Source organism: Colius striatus, chromosome 3 (genome assembly GCF_028858725.1).
Source record: "Colius striatus isolate bColStr4 chromosome 3, bColStr4.1.hap1, whole genome shotgun sequence".
NCBI lineage: Eukaryota > Metazoa > Chordata > Aves > Coliiformes > Coliidae > Colius > Colius striatus.
This window is the reverse complement of record NC_084761.1, coordinates 13,677,784-13,701,167: the sequence shown is the minus strand read 5'-3', so window position 1 is coordinate 13,701,167 and position 23,384 is coordinate 13,677,784. Positions and strand designations below refer to the sequence as shown.

The 23,384-nt window shown below is 36.6% G+C and overlaps 1 protein-coding gene across 2 annotated transcripts in view; it reads right to left on the bottom strand.

The window, feature by feature from the left end:
- The window catches only part of SDK1 (sidekick cell adhesion molecule 1), a 417,596-nt gene extending 394,777 nt beyond the window's left edge, over positions 1–22,819 (bottom strand). Inside the window, exons 1-2 of one of the 2 annotated variants that reach the window (XM_061992261.1) lie at positions 22,668–22,819; positions 20,995–22,401 (exon numbers count right to left, since the gene is read on the bottom strand). In XM_061992261.1, the coding sequence (XP_061848245.1) occupies positions 20,995–21,466 (472 nt within the window). In that variant the 5' untranslated portion in view covers positions 21,467–22,401; positions 22,668–22,819. The remainder of the gene's footprint in view (positions 1–20,994; positions 22,402–22,667) is intronic. The other variant, XM_061992262.1, reaches the window with a different exon arrangement.
- Positions 22,820–23,384: the final 565 nt, after the last annotated feature.

Here is a 23,384-nt window from a genome sequence, read left to right as displayed (position 1 = left end):
TGGAAGAATGTGGTTTCAACAAGGTAAGGTAGATGATTTGGGCTGATGGGCAAGGGGCTCAGAAGCAGGCATGAGAAGATGGAAAGATGTACTGGTGCCAGGAAACTGTAACCAAGCCATAAAGTTGTGTTTACTGTTCCTGTCACTAATGAAAAAGGGCAAAAATAAGAGTATTGGCTACAAATCTTAAGAAACTCTCTTCAGCAGAGTATGTATCTTGGAACAGGTTACTGAATGTGTGGCAGTACCAGCAGCAGCCAGACCTGGCTGCTCCCAGATGGAGTGCAAACCAGATGCCAAGCATGATCCCAGCACAGGGGGTTCCCTCTGCACCCAGGGTGCAGAGCACTTGAACACAGCAGGCAGAGGGAGGTGCTGGTAATATAACCCACTGACAGTCTCAGACAAGACACAAGGTAGTGATACCCAGGTAGACCAGCCAGAGGAGAAAATAAATGAGTATGGAGATAGCACTAAGGCACATCCAAGAGGCTACAGGTGTGAGGTCTCTCTGGGAGGCAGGCACACCTAGAACAGAGCTCAGACAAGGACTAAGCACCCATCCCTTATCTTAAATGGAACTCCTGGGCCCAGGGGCAGAGGGTATGAGTGGAGGGCACTGGTGAGGCTGGTCATGGAAGTTAAAAATTCATATACTCAAGGCTCTGACAGGTAGTACACCTGATCTTTATGTACATTGAGAGAAGCAAAGTTGACAGATGAACCACAGCCACACCTCAACAGTCTATTACTGTAGATAGCTGCTAATTCTGATTAGATGAAGCTTGTATCTTAGCAAATGCAGATCACTTTGTGTTAAGATAAAATGAGACTAGAGATGTTAGTATTAAAAAGACTCCCTGACTGTAGAACCAAAACATATGATAAAACTTCAATGATGCTCCTGCCAGTTTTTGCACAAATATTAATCTAGTGGCCCGAAAGTACAAGAAATTTTACACATAAAATATAAAAAAATGTCTAGAACAAAGCCTAGCAAGACTAATATGACATTTTCCATTTATGAAAGGCCTCAAATGACTGGGAGGTTTTCTTAACACAAATAATGATCAAACCTGAGTAAGATAAAGCATGCTTGACTTGCCAATAGTATCACTTTTCATGTAGTTGAAATGAAGCTTTTGCTGAAGTATCATACTAAATTTGGCCTATAAACATAGTATTCATTTCATTAGTTTTAACAAATTGTATAGAATCATCTGGAATGGAAATTAGTGAAATTAAAATCGGAGTCAAACGAACCTTCCAAATCCAATAATAATTCATTAACTCTTGGAAATGTTCTTCATTATCAATTTCTATCAAAGAATCCTGTAACATCAAAAACAGGTCAAACCTCCTGTAGCTGTCTTTCCCTGGCTTATCAGTATCTTTCTTGTTGCCAAGATGGAGAAAACATTTGTAAGAAAAGTCAGAATTATGCACATAAAAATACTTAATTACTTCTAATTTGAACAGAAAGCACTTAACAATGAAAGCAACTATTTTTAACATATTCTAACATTTAAGATCTAACAAATGAGTATATGCTATACCTAACTTTTTGACATCTGCTGTGGGCAGCTCAATTGACAAATCCAACATCAGCTGAGAAGAGTTGAGCACTTCAGATTCTCAGTAACTGTTATCAACCAGGAGTAGAAAACATTCCATGGAAGGTTAGCTGGAGCTAAAAGTTAACAATGGGCAGGTTTGAAAACCTGTTTTTCCAAGACTTCTTGTCTACAAAAATGAATCATTTGCTTATATATAAATGCCTAAAAACCCTTCTTGCATGAAAGCTACACTTATATTGATAATAAACACACAAGCATTGTCCTGTGATCACCCACATCAACCCTCTGTTAGTCCTTAGCACTATTTTGGTGATACAGCAGTTATAAACCTCCCAGACTGTGCTTGGACATGCTTTCAGTGTTGTGAATCTATTTCCAATATACACAGTGGATGTACCTTTTTAATTTGATAGGTAAAAGAATTTAATATATGGATTCTATTGTACTATATATATCACGTCTGGTTCTATATATATGTCATATATATATGTATGTCATATTCTATGCAATATATGGTTCTATCACATAAAATGGCTTCAGTGCAGAGAACAGGCCTGGTCCATTTGTTTTACCAGCATAGATGTGCTATTAGATTCTGCAAATGTCTCTCAGCACAGAAAACTAGTGTCACTGCCCTTTCCAAAGACACAATATTTTTCTTTCCAGGATGTGAAATGTGGGTTCAGTCATATCTCTCTGTACAAGCACTTCAAATCTGAATTTTTTGTATGCCATTCTCTGAAAAGTGCCTATAACACGAGGCCACAGGGCACTATCCAGTTGAAGCTGTCCCTTGTATAAACTTACAGAGAAGAGTCTACGGTCATAAAGGAAAGGGCAAAAGCATAAACACACAAGTAAGAGAGATTCTGATTCAAGCATACTGAGCAGGAAATTCTTGAGAGGAAGGAGCCTCGGATTCCTATGCCTGCCTCTAATATCTTGTATAATTTTTGTTTCTATTTTAGATTGTACACATGTTCCTGATGGTAGGGACAAGATCATGGAACTTCTCTTTTCAACTGAATGTACCTGCGTTAAGCTCTACACTATTACTGCTATTATTCCAGGCTACTGGAGAGAGCTTTTCAATTTAGAAGTTCTCTCTGCACAGCCCCGTAAAATGAGGAAGGGAAGAAGATCAACAGACAGAATACACTACATTTCAAAAAAGGGAAAAAAAAAAAAAAAAACAAAAAAAGGAAACAAAACAACCCAAATCTCCTTCCATGTAAACAGCAGCTTAGTGGTAAAATTAACATGTTTTTCCCATGAAGCTTTTTCAGCTAATTTAGTTCAAGTTTTTTATTCATTGCTTCTGTACTAGTAAAAATGTACAGAATTTGAATTTATCATTTAATTTTGCTACGTTTCTTTAGACAACGTATGCTTCCATGTGGCTAAGCTTTGACTTATAGACTAAGACTTACTTCTTGACAATGTTCCATCCCCCCAATAAAATCATCTCAATTACTTCTAAGTTAACTACCTTTTTTACATAAAACTATTTTGAATAGAAACATATATTTAACTGTGCTTTGCTCTTTTATTCACAAGCATTTATCTGCAGTTTTTCCATCAGACCAAACAGTCCCCCAAAAAGTGCTGTTTGAAAAGGAACAAACATACAATTAACAGAATCTACAAGTCCTCTTGAAACAGCTGTCTAGTTAGAATACGGATGAATACTGGATACTTCTCAGAAGTCTTAAGTATCATGCCACTAAATATACTGATTTTCCCTGCCAATTGTACATTTTTATGTAACAGTAACTAGGTTGATGTCAAAGAATTGAAACAAAACTATGCATCATATGTCTTACCAGAAGCAGCTTATCAAGATTAGCATATTTATAAGAACAAAAATGCATTTTAAGTAATGGAAATATGAAAAAAAATCTTCATTGTAAAAGCTTTATCTTTTCCCAAAATCAACTTAAAGTATGCTTTTCTACTTACTTTTACAAGATGAAAGAAATTCAATCCTATCCTGTAGGAAAGATCTCAGAGTAACATCTGATATTGTGTAAAATGTCAACAATCAATAATTTATCCTTTCAGACTGTAATGCTAGGGTCTAAACAATAATCCATTTCATCCAAGGTAAGACAGAGAAGTCAGTCAATTTGATAACAGTCATAATGGCCCAAAACACTCCAAGTTGAAAACCGTGTAAGACAAGAACTGAACATATAACTCTAAGTTTCTAACTAAAATCTAGTCTTTTTTTATTTTTGCACATTTCCAATCCCAATTAATTCAAACAAACTTTTTAAACCAGCAATTTAAAAACTTTTTTAAGCCTTATTCTGAAAAGTAATGCTAATCAAAGATGAACAATTAAAAGCCTGTGTTTTCAGCAGAATAACTATATGTAAATTAAAATGTTTATTAAAAACAAAACTAATGGATAACTAGCAAGCTATACTTTATTATGGTCATTAACTCTCAAAGCACTGATAAAGTCAGAGTAATATTTGTTTACCTCCCAGAGACATGGTTCTCTACAAAGTTGATGGACTAATATGTACTTAGATGTATTCCACATGTATTTTGCTATTTTGCCTTTGGTGATAATATATAATTAATTAACCTAATTGAACGTCAGTATCAAAACAGCTTTCCAGAGCCGTTGCAACTTAAATATATATTTTACATAGTAGAAATATAACTCATTATGCAAGAATCCTCACAAAAAAGTTACAATTTTCTGATGAAGTTTTCAAAATGTGAAAATCAACTAAAAATAACTTTAGATTTAATTATTAAAGTATCAAAAACTATCATAAAACTCTTTTTTGAAGATGAGGTTGATATCTTTCTCTTACTGTATTGCTAATTTTAAAAGTCTAAAGCCATGAGTACCAGATTTTTATATTAACATTGTTGCATGAGCTAGTCAATATAATAGTCTCTAGTAAACTCTGACCAAATCATCTTTAAAGGTTTGTTTCTTCTGTCTTTATCATTTTCTTGACTTAAAACAAGAGTAATCTCATCTTCATACACACTTTATGATGCACTACTAATAATCTGTACTAGAATTAATAGAGTCATTTCCAGGAAGTAAGCAGTTCAGCTACAAGAGTATTTATGTTGCATGGTTCTTTCAAGCTACTATTCATAGCTAAGAAAATAGTGATTTCCCTAAATAGCTATTCAGTAATATAGAAATATATTTATTTAAATTTATTTTCTTGTCTTAACTTGTGTCACATAGTCAAATAAAGACAAAAAGTGAATGAATGAATGATATTTGCAATATCAATGCCATATTGATATCGTGCTAGTGCGTCACCAGCATTTGCTCAGATTATTTTGCCTTGAAAGAGTTTGCATAGGTTAATTGTTCAGAATTTAATAATCCTGTGGGTGATGCATAAGGAGAAATAGGATCCAAGACGGTCAAATAGCCATGAAGACATTAAAGAAAATAAATGAGGAAAGATTTCTCTGCTGCTTTAATCACAGTAATCACATAAAGCTCGTCTACCTATCTCCAGTCTTACAAACAACACAGATGAGAGGGGACACAGGAGACAGCATTTGGGAAGTAAATACTCTTCACAAAAAAGTGATGGAATGTGCCATACTTAAGTATTTCAACGGTAAACTGTTTGATGTAGAGAAACTTGTGGCTTACATACAAACCCAAAGGTTTGATGTTGATTTTGATAAACAGGTTACATGAACTGGAACCTGAGATGCTGTAGGGTGAAAGAGACATAACTACATAGGTTTCAGGACTACAGCAGAGCTTTATCCCCTCTAGAGTCCCAAGAGATTGTTGTTCTAATAAAACCCTCTGCAAGAGCCAGTAGCTTTTAGCTGGTTTTCCTATTGAACTTTTTTCCCTTTAACTTTGTGAGATATGAATTCTATTCTCTGCACAGATGGCTGTTATCAGGAATTTATAGATAAGAATTCAAAAAAGATCCTTCATCTTCCAGTGTGGAAAAAGCTATAGTATCTCTGTTGTCGCCCACCCAGGACATTCCTTCTGCCAACAGAAGTCCTGCCCTAGTTACAAAAGAAAACAAACAAACAAACAAACAAGAGCCCACAAAAAAAAACCAAGAAGAATGAAAACAATCCCAATCAAAGGCACACAAAAGAAAGGAGCAAGGGTTAGGGAAAGCTGTATGAATATGGGGTACTGACTTTTTGTATGAGGAAAGCTTTCTACAGAGAGATACATAAGGAAATAAGGTATCGTGAATTCTATCAGCGACTTTTAAAATTATGGCAGTTAGAGGAAACCCTTTTGCTTAAATTCCTTGCACTTTCTTAGACTGTGAAACATCTAAAAGCAGGATAAATCTCAATATGTGAGTTACAAACAACACATATTTCCTCTGGATCTAGTGAAAGGACAGAGTTTATAGTAAATACTGCCTTTTTATGACTGAGGATCTCCACATCTGGAATAGCCAAGTACAGTGAAATGCAATTCTCAATTAGGTATTGTTGTTACTGTCTAGAACATCTTCATAAGCCGTTACATTTAAGACTTCATGTCTAAAAAAAAAAAACCAAACCACCTCTAATTTTATTAAATACCTCACACAAGCTCCAGAAGACTGAAGGTTATGGATGCCTTTTACTAACTTGGTGAGCCATCAAATTGTTCTGGGCACCTTGCTAAGCAGTGTTAGTCAAAATATACTACATTTTTTGGCTTACTGTACACATGAAGATACAGTCTCATATCTTGTTTTTTTCCTGGTTCAAACAAAATTTCTGTTTAAAAAGCTTTCATTGTTTAAAAAACTTTCATGGTTTTGATCTTCTCAACAGCCTGGTTCTGTTTATTTTCTAAAGTCTCCTATAGAGAGCCAAAATATAACAAAACAAACAAATAAAAAAATAGTCTACAAAACCAAAACATGAGACTCCTTGTCTTTATTATGAGAAGCTATGAAAGTTATATATCCCTAATCCTTACATTTAACTGACTTTTTACCTGGAAAGGGTACTACTTCCTTTACCAATCTGAGTGGGTAGATAAACTATTTTTTTTCAGTTTATGAAACCTGCTGAAGCACATAATTTTACACACAAAATCCCCTACATTTACTTATGTGCAAAAAAATTGGATCAGTGACAGTTAAGATGAGGAAAGCAATTTACACATTGACATTAAAGAACTTCATTAGAATTAATCTGTATCTTTTCAGTAACAATTATTAGTAAGCCCTATTGTATACATTAATTCCTCTACCAATGAACAATCATCTCAACACAATTGAAGCTATTAAATGTCTAAAGAAACACTATTAAGAATCTTGTAATATCAGTACAAACGTTTAAATCTAAAAACCCTTAAAAATACTTTAATATAAAAATCACCATATAGGAGAAAGTTTCTAAAATGGCAAGCTTTACTGAATATAGGCTAAAATCACCTACTTTTATATGTCATGTTATTTTATTAGTAAAATCACATTAGTTACCATTTTCAAACAAGCCGTACAAATCTTAACCTTCCTTTTTATATTAGCTCAGATGGTCATCACATTCCTCCTTGCAAAATGATTCATTGTAATTAGTCTAATAACTTTTGCAAGTTCTAAGACTTAGGAGATGTTTTTCCTTGTACAGCAAAGGAAAAATAAGGTGTTTTTTGTGTTACATGAGTATGTACTAATGCACTTAAATTTCTTCACCGCAGATTTAAAAGTATACTTTATAAATGACCAACAGTTATGACAGACCATCGTTTAACAAAGACTCAAAGAGCAATGGTTTCAAAGAGCTTGAAACCTGTTGCCTTTAGCTGTTTCTTCAAAGATGGTACATCTGAAAAATCTAGACTCTTTGTTTCTGACAGAAACACTACACACAGAGCGATATGAAAAAGCATGACTAAGTAATTGAATAATGACAAGTGTTTTGATTTTAACATGATTATACTTCACAATGTAGAATTATGAGATCTGAGATGTCCTTTTAGGATCATACAATTTCATTGAGTTACTCTGTCAATATTCAAGGTACAAAATTAAACTACATTTAAATGCAGTCATAAACACAAATTATGCTTAGAAATCTGAAATTCAGCAAGATATGCATTTAAATTACAAAAGATTCTTTTATACCTCTCCAATAAATTACAGTATCACAGATAACACACCAGGTTCCCTGTCTGACACAAACAAATAAACATTCCATCCTCAAAAAAAATATATATTCCATCCTCTTGTATGTCATTTGGCTTAAGAACAGCATCTTTGTGTTTATTAAGGTCACAACATTCTAGATAATCACATCAATATCATTGTTTTCACATAGTTTTAGACAACTAAGAATGTGTCTCCTTCTCTGGTGGTTTTCAAAATCTGCCTAAAAGCATTCCTGTATGACCTGATCTAGGTGAATCTGCTTTAGCAGGGGGAGAGGACTGGATGCTCTTAGATGTCCCTTCCAAAACTTACCGTTCTATTATTCTATGATCATAAATGATAAATATGTGTGTAACAGCAACAACTGTGATCTAAATATGAAGTTAAAATTCTTAAAACATTTCCCAGTTTTTCTCTAATATAAAGAAAAATAAAAGCTAAATATTTTTATGGGGGACAAAAGATTTAAAGGTCTCTATAGTTAAATATGGATTGATTGCACATAGCAGAATGAGAACCAAACACTCTAAAAAGTTAAAAGTTTTTACTTAAAACATCAGAACCATTTTTAAATGAATGTTGATAAATTTATGTGAAATGTGAACAAATAATAAATCGTACAAAAGGTAGCTGGAAGCCTCCAAAATCTGTGTTTTAAAAACTGAGATGATGGATGGTCTTAGTTAAGGCTGGACACTATTCATACCGTGTCTGTAGCTTACCTCCATGTTCTTTTCCTTTGCTTTAGCACCCCTTTGCTTCAACAGAATTCAGAGGAGCAGATGAAGGCAACTTACAAGGAACTAAGGACAAGGAACTTAAAAGGACAATGAACTAAGAATGGAAATTATTGCTAGAAGAGTGTTTTATATCTCACACCACACCCTCAGGGTCACAGTTTTGAACATTGTGAGGGTACAATAATTTCATGCACAGCCAAATGACAAAACAGTTTTTCAGATATGTAAAAATAACCTGTTAAAAAGAATTATTAAAAACAAAGCAGATGCATTAAAATGTAATTTTGAGAAATATAATTATGCAAAGAATTAATATGCCTAATAACATGTAAATTTAAAACTTCTTTCTATGCAGATGTAGTACTTTGTCTGTGAAAAAACAGAAAAAGTGAAAGAACTTCTGACCAGCATAAGTAATACGACCTCAGAGGACTTGGACACACTTCAAAAATCCCCAATATATCAATCACTATGGAGAGTTCTTTACTTGTACAGTACATTCTGCTTGTCAGTTTACCATGTGAGCTCTGAATAGCCATGTCTTGTGTTTTATTTGCCTTGATGCAGTATCTGACCAAGCACGCATACTCAGAGTTTATTTAGCATGTAGCCACCTCTCCAGAATTTCAAGGACGCTGAGACAGTTGAAGGTCTGGAAAAGTGACAGAGATCTGCAAATATGTATGAAACCCACATTTGCCTTTCACACAGAATATAAGATTAGACTGAATTATGAGAAACTCATATCTGGCAACTATGGTACTTGTTTTGGGAGCTCTTTCAGGCAAGGCAGATATGTCCTTGAATAGCAACATATCTGGTGCCATAATAAAACAAATGATAGCAAACACTTTCTTTCTTTCCCAAGTTAGATAATATCCACCGTCTTTGGCACATGTTAGTAGTTCCAACAAAATTGTTCTGGTAAACACACAGATATGGATGTTAATTACATTCAACTCAAGTAGGAGTGTCAACTAGATGCATTGCACGTGCCCAACACCAACACTCACTAATTGGTTATAAAAAATGTGCAATATGACTTAATTTACCAAAGCACCGATGCCTAATCACTTCATGCTGCAATGAATTTCAAGTAAACATGAATAGTTATGCCATTAATTCTAATAAAGTGACAGCTAACACTTACTTTACGATAGTGAACGTTTTCACAAAAGCTGGCTTATCAGTATTTATGATATCCAGCAGGTCTACAGAAAAATATTTGGAACACTAAGAGTTCATTTGTATTAAACCAGCAGGACAGATATTAAATAATATCACTGATTATTTGTTAAGCTAATAATTCTTTTTCGACAGATTGCACAAGCACAAACTGACAGTTGCTCTTTTTTTGCCAAGTCAGCAGAGTGATCAAGAAGAGCTAAGATTTTTGTTATTACCTAGTTGCACTAGCACATAACAATTGAAAACTTCTGGGGTTGTAACTGTAGCTGAGATCTGAACACACCCTGGTAGAGAAGTTCTCCCCAAGCTGAAGTTTGTGTTGGTACTGGTGTAACCGAGACACCAGAAAAAATTAGGAGTTTAAAAATATCGTCTCCTGAATCATCCGCCACAAACTCAAATTGATAAATCACTGTACTGGCCAATAAATGAAAGATTTTGGGGATTGTGTTTTTAAGTACAGAAAAATTATTTTCCTGATGTAACTCAGAATGTATGTGCTGTTTCCCAGTTAAAATTTCTCCTGATGAAGAAGGGCTCTGTTATTGGTGCTGTTCTAAGTAGATACATTTGTTCCAGTTTTGCTCTCAGTTTCGCTGGGGATTATCTCAAACAACAGGACAAGGGGTAATGGGATGAAGCTGGAACACAAAAAGTTCCATTTAAACATAAGAAAAAACTATTTTACTGTGAAGGTTACGGAGAACTGGCACAGGCTGCCCAGGGAGGTTGTGGAGTTTCCTTCCTTGGAGGTCTTCAAGACCCGCCTGGACATGTTCCTATGAAACCTGATCTAGGTGGACCTGCTTCTGCAGGGGGGTTGGACTAGATGATCTCTAAAGATCCCTTCCAACCCCTACCATTCTATCATTCTATGATTTAATAATTATTAATTATCACAATGGAAGTCCTAGTTAGTGACAGTAAAATCTAGATCAAATAATATCCTTCCTTCATTGAGCCAATTTGGACTCAGTCTTTCAGGAGAAGCCACCACTATTTCTGAGGTAATTTTAAGAGATCTATCTGCCTACAGCTTTCTCTGCTGACAGATTTTAGTTTCATTGGCCTGTTTTAGTTGTGATCTAGTTGTATTTAGGTCTCTTCTCACAGACTGACAACTTGGAGAGGAAACTGCCTATAGAAAGGAAATATTAAAATAGATGTATTTAGCATAATATTAAAAATTTAAAATCAATTGGAAAAAGTTTTATCTCTCCATACAATCAAAGAGCATTTAGGCTGAGAATGGCACCACATTTGTTGGTGAAGGCTATTTTGCAGGCATCAAGGTCCCATTCTGCATTGTTATAGATGAAAAGTATCCAACTCTGCCCAAGAGATTAGGATGGTCCAATTGCAGAGCTATCTTATGTTTTCTCAAAGGTTGCTCCACTGTTCTTTTTATAGCGGAGCTCATAAACTTGAAAATGTCAAAAATTTAAGTTTTCTCTCTTACCTGAATTTCTGAAACAAAATTAATAAGGTTTCCACTCTTCAAATTTCAACACACAAGAGTTAACACTGCAGATTTTTGTTGACACCAGTATGCCATAAATATGCCTGTTCAGGTTTTGGGTAGAAGACACAGCTTTATCTAGCACACAAAAGCTGAAAATTATACTCATAAGAAATCTGAATGAGATTGACAATTTTAATTATGATACATTTACATAATGAATTAACACTGAATTACCAGGCCTTCAGAATTTCAAGTTCAACATGACTGTTGTTGCCTCAGAATTCTCAACTGAAGATTCAGAAAAATACGTATAGATATTTGACCCATTAAATGTCAATAATAAATCATATATAATAAAAGTAATAAAATCTGAGGACTGCTATCAACACTAGCATAGAGGAACTTGAAATAAAGATGTCAGGTACTACATAGTAGTAAACTTCAAGATAAGTTTTCAAAATACACAGGCATGGCATCTACTTATCTGTTATTTATTGCTACTGCAAATTTGTGGATAAATGGAAAGTTTATCCTCAAAGTCACCTGAAATTTTTCTGCTGAATGCTTCATTAAACAATAGCGTCACTGGCCAATTTTGTTAATTGAATTAAGGTACAATCAGTTAACCTATTCTCCCATTTCCATGAACAGAAATGCTTAAAAGTGAAAATATAGCCTTGTTGTATGGTTGAACATCACTAGCACGATTCATCTCTGTGAACAGGAAACACTCTCTCTCAGTCTTTTCGAAGAGGAAAAAAATCCCACAAGCCTCTCAATAATTCTTAAAAACTAAGAATCTTGCATGTGTTCCAGGAGAGAAGTTAGCACAGAACTTGGGGAAAAAAAAAAAAAAACCCACAACAAAAGAACGAAATCCAACTTTAAGACAACTACGCAGAATACTGTTTTATTTTAAAATATCTTATTTTTAAGTGATGGTTGCACATGCCAATGCATGAAATGAAATAAACAATAATCCACATATTTTTCTCCATTTAGTTGCTCAGTGTTGCTCCTGATAAAGAAGTACGTAGTTGTTTGTTAAAAAATAAAAATAAAAACCTTAAGGGAAACAGGAAATTAGTTGATAACATTTACCTTACAATCTGGAGTTTGAGGTGGCATGTATTAAAATGGTTTTAAAAATTAACTTCTGCTACCCTCTCTTCAAAACCAAATCTAACTTCTTCGGGGCAATAAAAACAGCAAAAGGTGAAACACTGAGTTACTGTTCTTATTCTTGATCTCTTGCCTCTTAGTCTTATCTGACATTTTTTACAAACAATGCCTGGGATAATCTATCATTAAACAATCTTTCCAATTATCTGTTGTGAAAAGGGTCTTCCAGCACAATAAAAGCCCTGCTTTGCTTCAGATAATACAAGTGTCCTAGAAAAGCTATTCTGTGTCCAATTAGAGGGTAACTAAGGAATCTGTTCAACATTTTGCATGTAGAATCAAGGGGTTTAAACTGTCACCTCTGTCTTTTACTAGCAGTAGGCATTATTTGTATCACAATAGCATGTAGGCACAATAATCAGACCAGAGCACATCATGGCAGAGGCTCTATTAACCCGAGAGAAAATAAAGCAAACAGGCAACAACAGTGAGACACCCAGATGGGTATACATGGGAACAATGAGAGAGTCTTCATCATGGAACAACAATATTTCCAGTGCATTATCAGCTGAACTGCTGTCAAGGGGTTTTTTTATGCAATATAGAAAATTTTTTAAAACTACTTGAAAACCTAAAGGGATGTTTTTGCTCATGGACAAAGAGCTTCTCCTAAACAATGGAGACAGCAAGGAAGAAAGCACAAGAGTTATTTCGCAAATGCTACGTTAGCATAAGTTAGTTAGAATCTGAGTTTATTCAACCTCCTGATACTGAAAGATGATAGTCCTGAACAATCTGCAAGAAAATTTATTTGTACCTCTACATACACAGATTCAAGAGGACTTAGACTTATCAGTACACATACCTAAAAATACTGACAGAATTCTCCTTACCTCCTCCCAGCCACTTGAATATTGCAACACTGTGTCACTTGCCATGTGTTCCATGTTATGATAAATGTATTCTCTTTGAATTACTAATATGGCATAGCAATAGATATTTCTTTTCCAATCACATACCATTTAGTTATTTCAGAAGTATTTGGTCAGGAAAGTCTTTTACATCCCTTGACAGGTAAGAAAAAAGGAACATTTTCCAATGTACAAGGAAGCTACCAATGACTGTGTTGTACACAGCTTGTATTTAACACAAATGTTAGGTGAGCAAACAGTACCAGTATAACAAAATACATTTTTTTCTAAATGTTTAAACATTTGAAATACATGCATTATAGTTCCATTATTTTCTTAGCACATTCCCTTCAAAGGTAGCACTGCTACTGAGCAGATTTCCTGTGAACTCAATGCCAAAAACTCGTATCAAAGTTGCAACATTCTTGGCTAATAAATATGCAAAATTAGACAAATATGAATCTGAGGATGAAAGTAGTGTCTACTCAGTCTTCTAATTTTTTTGTTTAATGCCAAGTTATAAACTTCAATTTCAGCCTGGAAACAATGTGTGACCGTTTTAGCAACATGCTCTGGAGCTATGTAGCATTATTCTCTACTTTCTAGTCCAAGAGGGTTATACCAAATAAACTATTTTTAGATAACTTGTTAGACCTAGTATTTAATTAGAAAACTATATGGTTTGTGCCTTGAAAGGCCATAAAGGTGGTTAAAGAGACCTAAGGGACAATGATTTATCTACCAGAAGCAACTTTCTCTTCAGGCTGCCACAATACAGTATGGAAATGTGAAAAATAGAATTAAAGATTCAAGTTCTCTGCTTTAAAACTGCAAATAAAAAACTACACTTCAAACGTTATCAGGATGGTATAACATAAGGTTGTACAATCCACTTACACATTTGGCATAAAATGGTGTTAGAATCTTTTTATCAGAGTTGTTGGAGCTCATACCACCATTTTTACCTGCTGAGTCTACATATTAGGTACAAATTTTTTAAAGTAATAAGTGTAGAATTTGTGACTTAAGTTATGAAATTTCTGTTTTTAAGAAAACTATGATTTCCCATTATTGGGAAAGAATTGAGACATACAGAAATTGAGACATATTCTTAACTACCTAACCTTAGCATTTACTTCACAAGTTTAGGTTAGGAACATTTTCTTTAAGAAGAGTTCTAACAGTGGGAGAACCTCACTGAAAGGGTCCTTCAGAGGAGAAATCCAACTTTAAGTCTTCTAAACTATCCCTTTAAAGGCACTAAACTCAATTTTCTACACAGGAACTGCGGCTTCCACATGTTTGTACAAAGTTAGGCAGTGTATGTTGCCTTGAGGGCTGATGGTTTTTTTTTTTCCAAGGCAGTGTACATTCCCCTGTGTTTTGTTTGAGACTGAAAACTTTCTAACAATTTAAACTGATCTTAGTGATGACTGCCAGGGTCGTGCTCCCAGCCATGCATTCCCATCACCTCTTTGCATTGCCCCTGATGTTTGTGTGACCCCAGTTTGAGCTAGTTCAGAAAGCTAAACAGATGAAAATGAACTTTAAAAACACCTCCCTTAAAAAGGCTAGATCTACATTTTTAATAGTGTCATTTGTATTACACCTAAGGTGCATTTCACAGATGAATCATATGATTAGCAACAGACTGGTATGTATTCTAGCAAGAGATTTATTATTTTTTGTTGCAAGGGCAGAACCAAAAATAACTCTTAGCAAACCAAAATTACTAATGCTTAAGATACAGTATAGAAATACCATGTATGTCTAGAAGCCAGGCATTTGTAAAATTAATAGATCTTACAAAACAGTTGTGTAAGTTTAAAAGCCGTTAAGTTAGTATGCACATGTAAATAAAGGTTTATTCCTTTCTCAGCCATGTAACCCCTTGAACTCAGACCTACAAGTGGTATATGAACTAATTCCTACAGAATCTATTGAAAGTTACAGATCTGTGACTTTTCAAAAACCACATTCATAATGGAATTGAAAAGTTTTACTTAAATGAAAAAAGAATGCTTTACTTACAGGAAAAAAAAAAAAAAAACCAAACAAAACCAGTCATTGAATCTACTTAACACCTATTTATAACTAATAAACTGAGAAAGCAATATACTTCCTGGAAGAAAGCATACCACCTACTAGACATCTCCAGTTTAATAAATTTAAACTAGGCTGAAAGTGAGACCACTTCTCAGGAGAGTCCTAGGGAATGAAAATTCTGAAATTATCTGAAATCATCTGTAACAAGACAGACATCAGCACAGACAGAAATAATTCCAGAAACTTCAACTTCTTCAGGAGCAGACATTTCACAAAGATATATTTTTGTTCTGCATGAGCTATATTTGTGGTGAAGGGTCATCTTTGAGGTACATGGAGCAAAGGGTCTTTATTCACTAGAAAATATTCACTCAACAGTTGGAAATAGAAATCAAGTCTCACCAATCATCTGCTTTCCAGCTGTAATAACTGTAAGTAGTTTAATCCAATGCCACGCTGTAGTTGCTAACAGTTCTCCCTTTAGTTCACACAAAACTCTTCTTGTGCTAAATTCAAAAGATTTTAAATAAATGAAAGATGGAGTCAAGTACTTACAAGAAAACAAAATACTGAAAAACTGACCGGTGAGCAGTATGCAGTCTTAGTTCTGACTAATGTAGACAGTAAAATAATATGCACCAATTTAAACTTAATCATAATGCACATGCATAAAGAATTCAGATTTAAGATGCACAACCTACCTCAGCTCTGGCATTTTCTAATCTCTGCACAAATCTTACGAACATTAACATTCTAGTTAAGTTTCAACTTCAAGAAAATGCAATTTTGAAGAGACCAACACATCAATTTGTTTGTTAAAACCATATTATTATGTGTGTACATGTGCAGGGGGAGTAAAAAAGGTCTATTTTGTCAATGAACTCTGTATGAACATGGTTTTGTTCCCTGAGGATTCTAATTGCCTCTATTCTGCACACAAGAACTACAGAAAATAAGTCCAAGTGAACCAAGCAACTAGCCCATTCCAAACGTGATGTTCAGGTAATGTTGCATACAAAGTTGCTAAGTGCACTAAAATCTTTTGAGTCAAGAATGAGTTTAAGACTTGCACATATGTCCTGGTATTAACAGTAAAACAACAAAAAAATCCCTTTGTGACTTACAAAAGCTCAAGCCATTCACTTAACAGCTTCCTAATAATTCACTTCAAGAATGTCTATTCAAAATTCTATAGTTTATTTAGTCAGTCAGACAATCTTTAAAATGTTAGACAATATTTGTTATTCAAAATCTATGACTATGCACAGAAATGACAGAACCTTCCAAAGACTATGAGACATGGACATAGATTCCTTATAGTTCTTCTTAAGAGATGTGAAAGTTACAAAGTACAACCACCACAACCTCTCTCTGTACTGAGGTAATTTCTGCTCTAAGCATCATCTGGTAATGCATGACAACAACATTGATGAACACGGACTACATATGGTCTTCCTTCAGCTCTAATAGCACTATTATACTGCAAGCTCAAGAAACTGTCTGAAACATTGTATTTTAAATGTTAATAGATACGTATACATACTTTTTGAGAAGGTCTGAGAATAAGTCACATGTTTCAGCAAAATGTGAGCATATAAACCAAATCTAGATTCACCACAGTAGAGAGCTAGAAGTTGCATGATATCACCATAGAAAAAGTCAACTCTCCACCCCATTTGTATTTAGACTAGACATGTATCTACTCCTCCTAGCCAACTTTTTAATTAGTATAATTATATACACAAAGAATTCACCTGTCAAAAAGCTAGCACATACTTGAAATGTTCATCTAAAGAAAGCAAACAGAAGAGTTAAATTTAGTACAAATTACTGACTTTCCACTACACAGCAATAGAATCCTTTGGAATTAGAAATGCATCACTCATTCTGCATTTAGTTCAAAACACTTTTCACTCTCCAATAAATATTGTCCTCACATTTAGCCATCTCTCTGTCCTTCCAACAATTAAATACTCTGTGTGAGTTGCTTATCATCTCTGTATCTAATGCAGTTTGAAATTTCCCTGAAAACGCTTCCTACACTTAGCATATTTATAAATTACAGTAGATCAAATATTTGAATCCAAAAAGTTGGGTGCCAGAATCATTTTCTTCTATCTTCCATGTCACAGCTTCTGTCAAAGCATAATAGATATCAATATCACCTTAAATGCATGTTCAGGTATGTGTAGAATTCTGAATTACAGATTTGATCAAATAGCATAAAAAGATTACACTTCCATTCCTGTAAACCTGAGAAAAATCAGACAAGCTTCTCTTTCTTAATATTTAAAGATACCCATCTCCTGCCACAGAAGCTTAAAGCTTTGCAATGCTTTTATTTATCTTAAAATCATTCTAAACAACAGTCATCAATCTCAAGAAGTATATTTTCTAAGTATTCTTTTACTCTTCAACAAAAGACATTGGGAAGGTAATTAAATCCATTCAAATGCATGTAGAGTAGCCTCTAGCAACTTCCAACCTCTTAAAATAAGCAGAATTTTTCTATTTCCATATAATGTAAATTCTAGTATTTTAGTACACATTTTGTACCTCAGTGATTGTTAATTTCATACATAACCAATAAATTCCCATCCTGTAACAAGCTCTATGAGTTCAACAGGACTATGCCCAGGCATGCTGGTCCATTGAGCTAGAGGTTACTGCAGGATTACGTAAATAGTTAGTTACCACATTAAAATTATCTACTTCTACCATCATCTGGCAACTTCTAACTCAATAACTAGAGTGATTATCAATTATCCTCTTGTCACTATTTGATGACACATAATGACTTGAGGCTAACTAATATTGAATACTCAAAATTTAACAAAAATGCCACCAAAAAAAAGAGGCATCATGGCAGAGGCTAGTAGGCACAAAGAACTGAGTAAACAATGGAATGGGCAACAGTTTTAAGACCCTTACAAATTAACTTTCCTGACAAGCTTGCCCATTCACTGATGGGCTGATGCAGTAGGCCAGAGACACACGTAGTCTGAACAGGCACCTATGCAGATCAACAGCCCTTACAGAAGTGGAACTACCATTCTAGGCTGCATTTCTGGGACAGGCCACAACTTTTGTCATCTATATGTTCCCTCTACTCAGAAAATCGCTCCCCTAATGAGAAAGTCTGCACCAGCAGAACTAAGGTTCTAAGAGAATTATTTACTATTCAGTACAATAAACCACTGTACATTTTCTAATAATTAAATTCACTTTGAAAAGGAAAAAGAGAAATCAGATAAATCGTTACATCTAATCATGTAACACAACTACCAGAAGACAGAAAAGCTGAAGAGCTAAGTACAACATGAATTTACAAGTGGCTTTATCTACAGTTCACCTCTAGATCTGCTTTTACATGGATGATTATTCAAGTCTAGAGAATACTCAACCAACCTGTTGCAGCTGAAAACATTTTCTTCCATTACAGTACATTATTTCTTCCATTACAATATAAAATACTTAATCTCAATGACTTTATCCAACCTGTTTCCTATGAACTAAGAACCTGCATTTCAATGTACCTGAAATATTTCTTTTTTCTTTAATGCTGAAATACTTATTATAGAAACATTAGCTCATTGTAGCATAGTATTGTGATTTATTCAAAATAGCCATGGCCCATACATTTAGAATGTTCTTTTTTTTAATCACATAGAAAGATTGGAGTCATGTAATTCTCTCATGCATATGACCACATCATTCCATTAAAAACTTTCCATGGCTGCAGCAGAAGTTCTATTTTCACAAAAGACTTCTATAAAAATTGTCTTCTCTCTAAAGTAAATTTTTTGCATTAAAATGATGAATGTATTAGAATCCATTAGAACTCAGAGTGCAAATAGAACTGTAAGTTATTATAAATGTCATGAAAACCTAATAGGAGCCCTCTGCTTTAAGACCTCCATGCTGGTGCTAAAGAATTTTTAAAGTATTAACTATAATTTGCATTTTATGCATTATATAAAAATAAAAAACTGGTTTGTTTCTGCATTGATTTATCTCTCATTGTTTAATGTCTTCTAAGCTCCATACCTTTTATCTGCACCAACACTTTACAGAAAGCATGTACCTTATTCTCTTTGCTTCCCCTCCCCCTCTAAAACAATGATGGGTGAAACTAACTATGAGTTAAGACTTTCCTTCAGGACAGTTTGTAAACACTCCCTGAGATATAGATTACCCCAAAATGATACCACTGCAAATGCCTGGTAATCTGAAGTATACTGTCAAAAAAAATTCTATACTATGGACTGAAATGAAGTTTCAATTCACTTGTTAATACAATAAGATGGCTAGTTTACTACTAAGCCACAGAAAACTGTTTTACTTGGCATCTAAATTGATTCCTGAATCACTGGCACTTGGAATTGCCTTATATTAATTTTTTTTTTCTTTTTTAGTGCAAACAGCCAGAATCACCAGTATTTGTCTTCCAGAATGAAGCATCATGTTGGCATCTATCAACAACAATTAGCAAAAAGCTGGGGGAGAAAAAAAGTTTAATGTATTTTTATTTGCAGAGAGAATTCTCTCAGGTATGTCTTGTTTCAGAATAACAATACCCTGTTAGGGCTTGCAGGCCTCAGTGTAAGTAGTTTGAGAATAGCAATGACAGCATAAACAAGCACTGAAAAAGGTTTATGAGGGTGGAGTCCATTATTAAAGACTGGATTAAAACTATTCTGTATCCTGCGGCTCCAAACTTTCCGGGGATGCAAACTACAGCAGACTTGGCTTATAACCCCTCTTCCTCAACACACAAGCCCAGCCAGTTATTAAAACTGAATGCACCGTTGTTCCCTATGAAATACTTAAAAACAAAGAACTAAAACTCAGAGACCATTCTCCTTCATAGAGTATTAACTTCCGCTGTTAATAACTAACTCGTCATCCCACATGATACAGTTCTGCATTGTCCAACACACACCACTTCAGTCAGACAATGCACACAGCAATAAAACTCAACCCAGCAAAGAAAGTGAAAGCTGCGTTTGTTCAGCATGTTATTTGGCGCAGCCAACTGTAATGCCTCTGCCTGCCGTTGATTGTTTACTCTTTCAAAGGATTATTAAGAATTAGGCTACATTTGGCCATTTTTTTAATGAGAGAATTTACATGCAAAGTGACTGACACTTGATATTTAAAGTCTATTGGTCGACTCAGACCCTTCGTTTTACAAGTGACTCATTTGACTGTGAGGAGCTCTGATGTGGAAATGCTCAGATACGAATCAATTGCAGTTTTTGTTTCGGGTAAATGTTACTTGGCAATCCAAAAGAAAGGAACAATACTCGAACCGAGGTTCACACAGAATAGTGCTCGTATGTTTAAAGAATTCCTTTTACATGCCTGGTTTAGTTCTAGTCGGCAGATTTATGACTCCCCTTCTCCTAATAACTTATCTCAGTGCACAGTGTTTTTAAACACACACATACACACACAAAACCAGCAGTTAACTCTTTTGCTGCCTAAAAGAACAGAAATGTACTGATGTATTTAAATAATTTTTTTTTTTAAAAAAAAAAGGAGGTTTGGTCCCACTAGGGTTTTTGATCCTCTGGGGGAGGCTAGGATAAGGGATGGATAGGACAGGAAAGAGAAACATGTAGGTACAGTTTGCAACCCCTTTTCCGTAAAGAACAACTGTGTGCAAGAAAGGACTGTTCCTACATGAAATCAGCTCAGTGACAATTCTGCATTTTACCTCTGGTCAGTATAAAGTAAAAGGGTTTCTGTGTACCCGAGGGAGATTTCTTTCCTCTTAGAAGGCAGATGCAGCATTTCTATAAACAAAAATGTCTCTAGCCCTACCTTGTGCCAGTGCTTGCAACATGTGGAGCTGAAGCAACAGAAACGCCCACCATCCGCGACAGAAGATGAAATAGAAGTTTAACTTTATCATCATTCCACCTCGCCTGCTATTCCTTCGGGCAACAATTTCGCGATCCTCCTTTCTTTCAGCCGTTGTTGCTTCACTGATCCCCATCCGATCCGGCTGCCTGCCACTCCTGACAGCGCCGTGGTCATTGCTCACTCCGCACCCCGAGGCCGGGCTCTCTGTGGGGGGGTGGGAGAATCGCCCACTTCCTTCCCCCCAGAGTTTAGGGGGAACTGGAGCCCCCACTTCAGAGGAACGGCGGGCTCTTTGATTTGTGCTCACTTTGCAAGCAACATGAAAGCAGCGCTCCGTGTGCCTCTCTCTATGATAATCGCCACCTAAGTCCATGTTTCTTGCGGAGGCATTGGCTGCACCAAAACAATCCGTCAGAAATGTGAAACACATGTCTGCTCTGCACTGTCACATCCAATGCTTTCAACAGAGAGGGAGTAAGTTTATCGGCGTCAGTATTTCGGTAAATCCGGATCCTTCAGCACACAGCGAACAGAAACAGAGAACAACTGATCCATCTCAGCCACCAGTAGACAATCCAAAGAGTACCTTTCATACCGCAACGATGATGGAAACTGCTGCCCCCGTGATGTTTATGAGGAGTGGTGAGTTTTCCAGCATGTGTCCCATTCTCCTGTAAAAGCCTTGCGAAGGAAGTGTTAAATTCTCGTAGAGGCAGGAAAAAAAAAAAAAAAAAGCAAAGAAAAAAACCTCCTAATTGAAAGTGTCTCGCTATTCCTTGCGCTACGGATTTATTTCAGACAATTTCAAGATTAGCCATGCAGACAGAGTAGTCTCCAGATATCCCCGCAAAGCTCTGCATAGTTTATATTAATCCGATTTTCCTTTGGATACAAATCTCTACCGTCAATAGAAGGGTTTGAAGGGTCCTCGAGCAGGTAAATTGAGCAGCTCTGGCTGTGATTCCAGCTCGCTGTGTAGTCAGCCAGCCACAGGCCAGTGGCGATGTCACTTGAACTCTCACGTTCAGCCGGAGGTAAGGAAAACCTCAGTTGATCCTATCTCCCTCCTTCTCGAAGATTGATGCTGATCTCTTTCTTGCAGGGAAACCACGACAAAAATCACCAAAAATCACCTCTAACATGTAAAGCGCGCTTTTTTCTTTTCCCCCCTGGCCGGCTGTGGACGTAGTAACGAAACGAACCCTCAGCTGGATAGTGTTCGGGGCGGAGGGGACGGAAAATATCCCAAAACAAATAGCAACAAGGTGAAATCCTTCCAGCTTTGCTTAGATGGACTCCTGCTTTCCTTGTTTATGCAGCCCAGGGATCCTGGTTCTTCCTCTGAGCGTCTCTCCCTTACAGAAGCTGTAAACACAAGAGGGAAAGCGCTATCACAACAGCAGCAGCGGCGGCAATAAAACCCTACTAAAAAAAAAAAAAAAGGCGAAAAGAAAAAAAAAAGCGCCTAAGGTTTTACATTTAAACAATGCATCGGGTATTGTTTCAGTCCCGCCTTCCGTAAAGAGAAAAGTTTCGTGAGAGATTCCCTCCCCCCTCTTATTAAACAGAAAGGATACGAGTAGTCACAAAAGAAGTACACCCAGGACAAACGCAAGTTAAAAACAAAGCACCTAAAGCGCCAAGTTGATCAAACACAAATCTCGTCAGCGCTTTCTCCCACCCCTGAAAGAAAGCCTGAACTTTTCTCGCCACCTTCAGCCCAAGCGCGGTTTTAACCCTCCCTTGGCCGCAGGCTTGCACTTCATCCGCCATCCCTCCCCGGGCTCCCACCTCGCCGTCTCCGCCCCGTGTCCTCGCTCCCCTCTCACCTCCCTCCAAACCGGCGGAGACGCTGCCCGCCCCGGCTGGCTCACCTCCCGGCTCCCTTCTCGTCCCTCCCACCCCCATCTCCCACCTTCCCCTGACCTACACCTCAATGGGGCTGTGTCTGTCTGGGGGAACATCCTCCACCGAGCTGAGGAGGGAGCTGTTAGATGGGGGGAGCACGTGTGTTGAACTGTGAGGACGGGGCGGGGGAACGCTATTTCAACGCAGGTTTGCCCGCCGCCTCTCCACAGACACAGGAGAAGGAGCTCCCACTCCCCTCCCCGCACACCCAACCCCACACCGCCGAGCCGCCGGCGCGGGACCAGCCCGCAGCCGCCCCGAACGCTGCTCGCCCGAACGGCTCCGTTCCTCCCCCACTCCCTCGGGTGGCACCGCCTTCAGCCAGCCCGCTGATTGGGCGGCCGGCGCGGTGGCCGGAGCGGGCGCACGGGGGGGGTAGGTGGCGGGGGACGCGCAGAGGAGTCGCGCTGGCGCGAGGCGGGATGAACATCGTCCCGCGT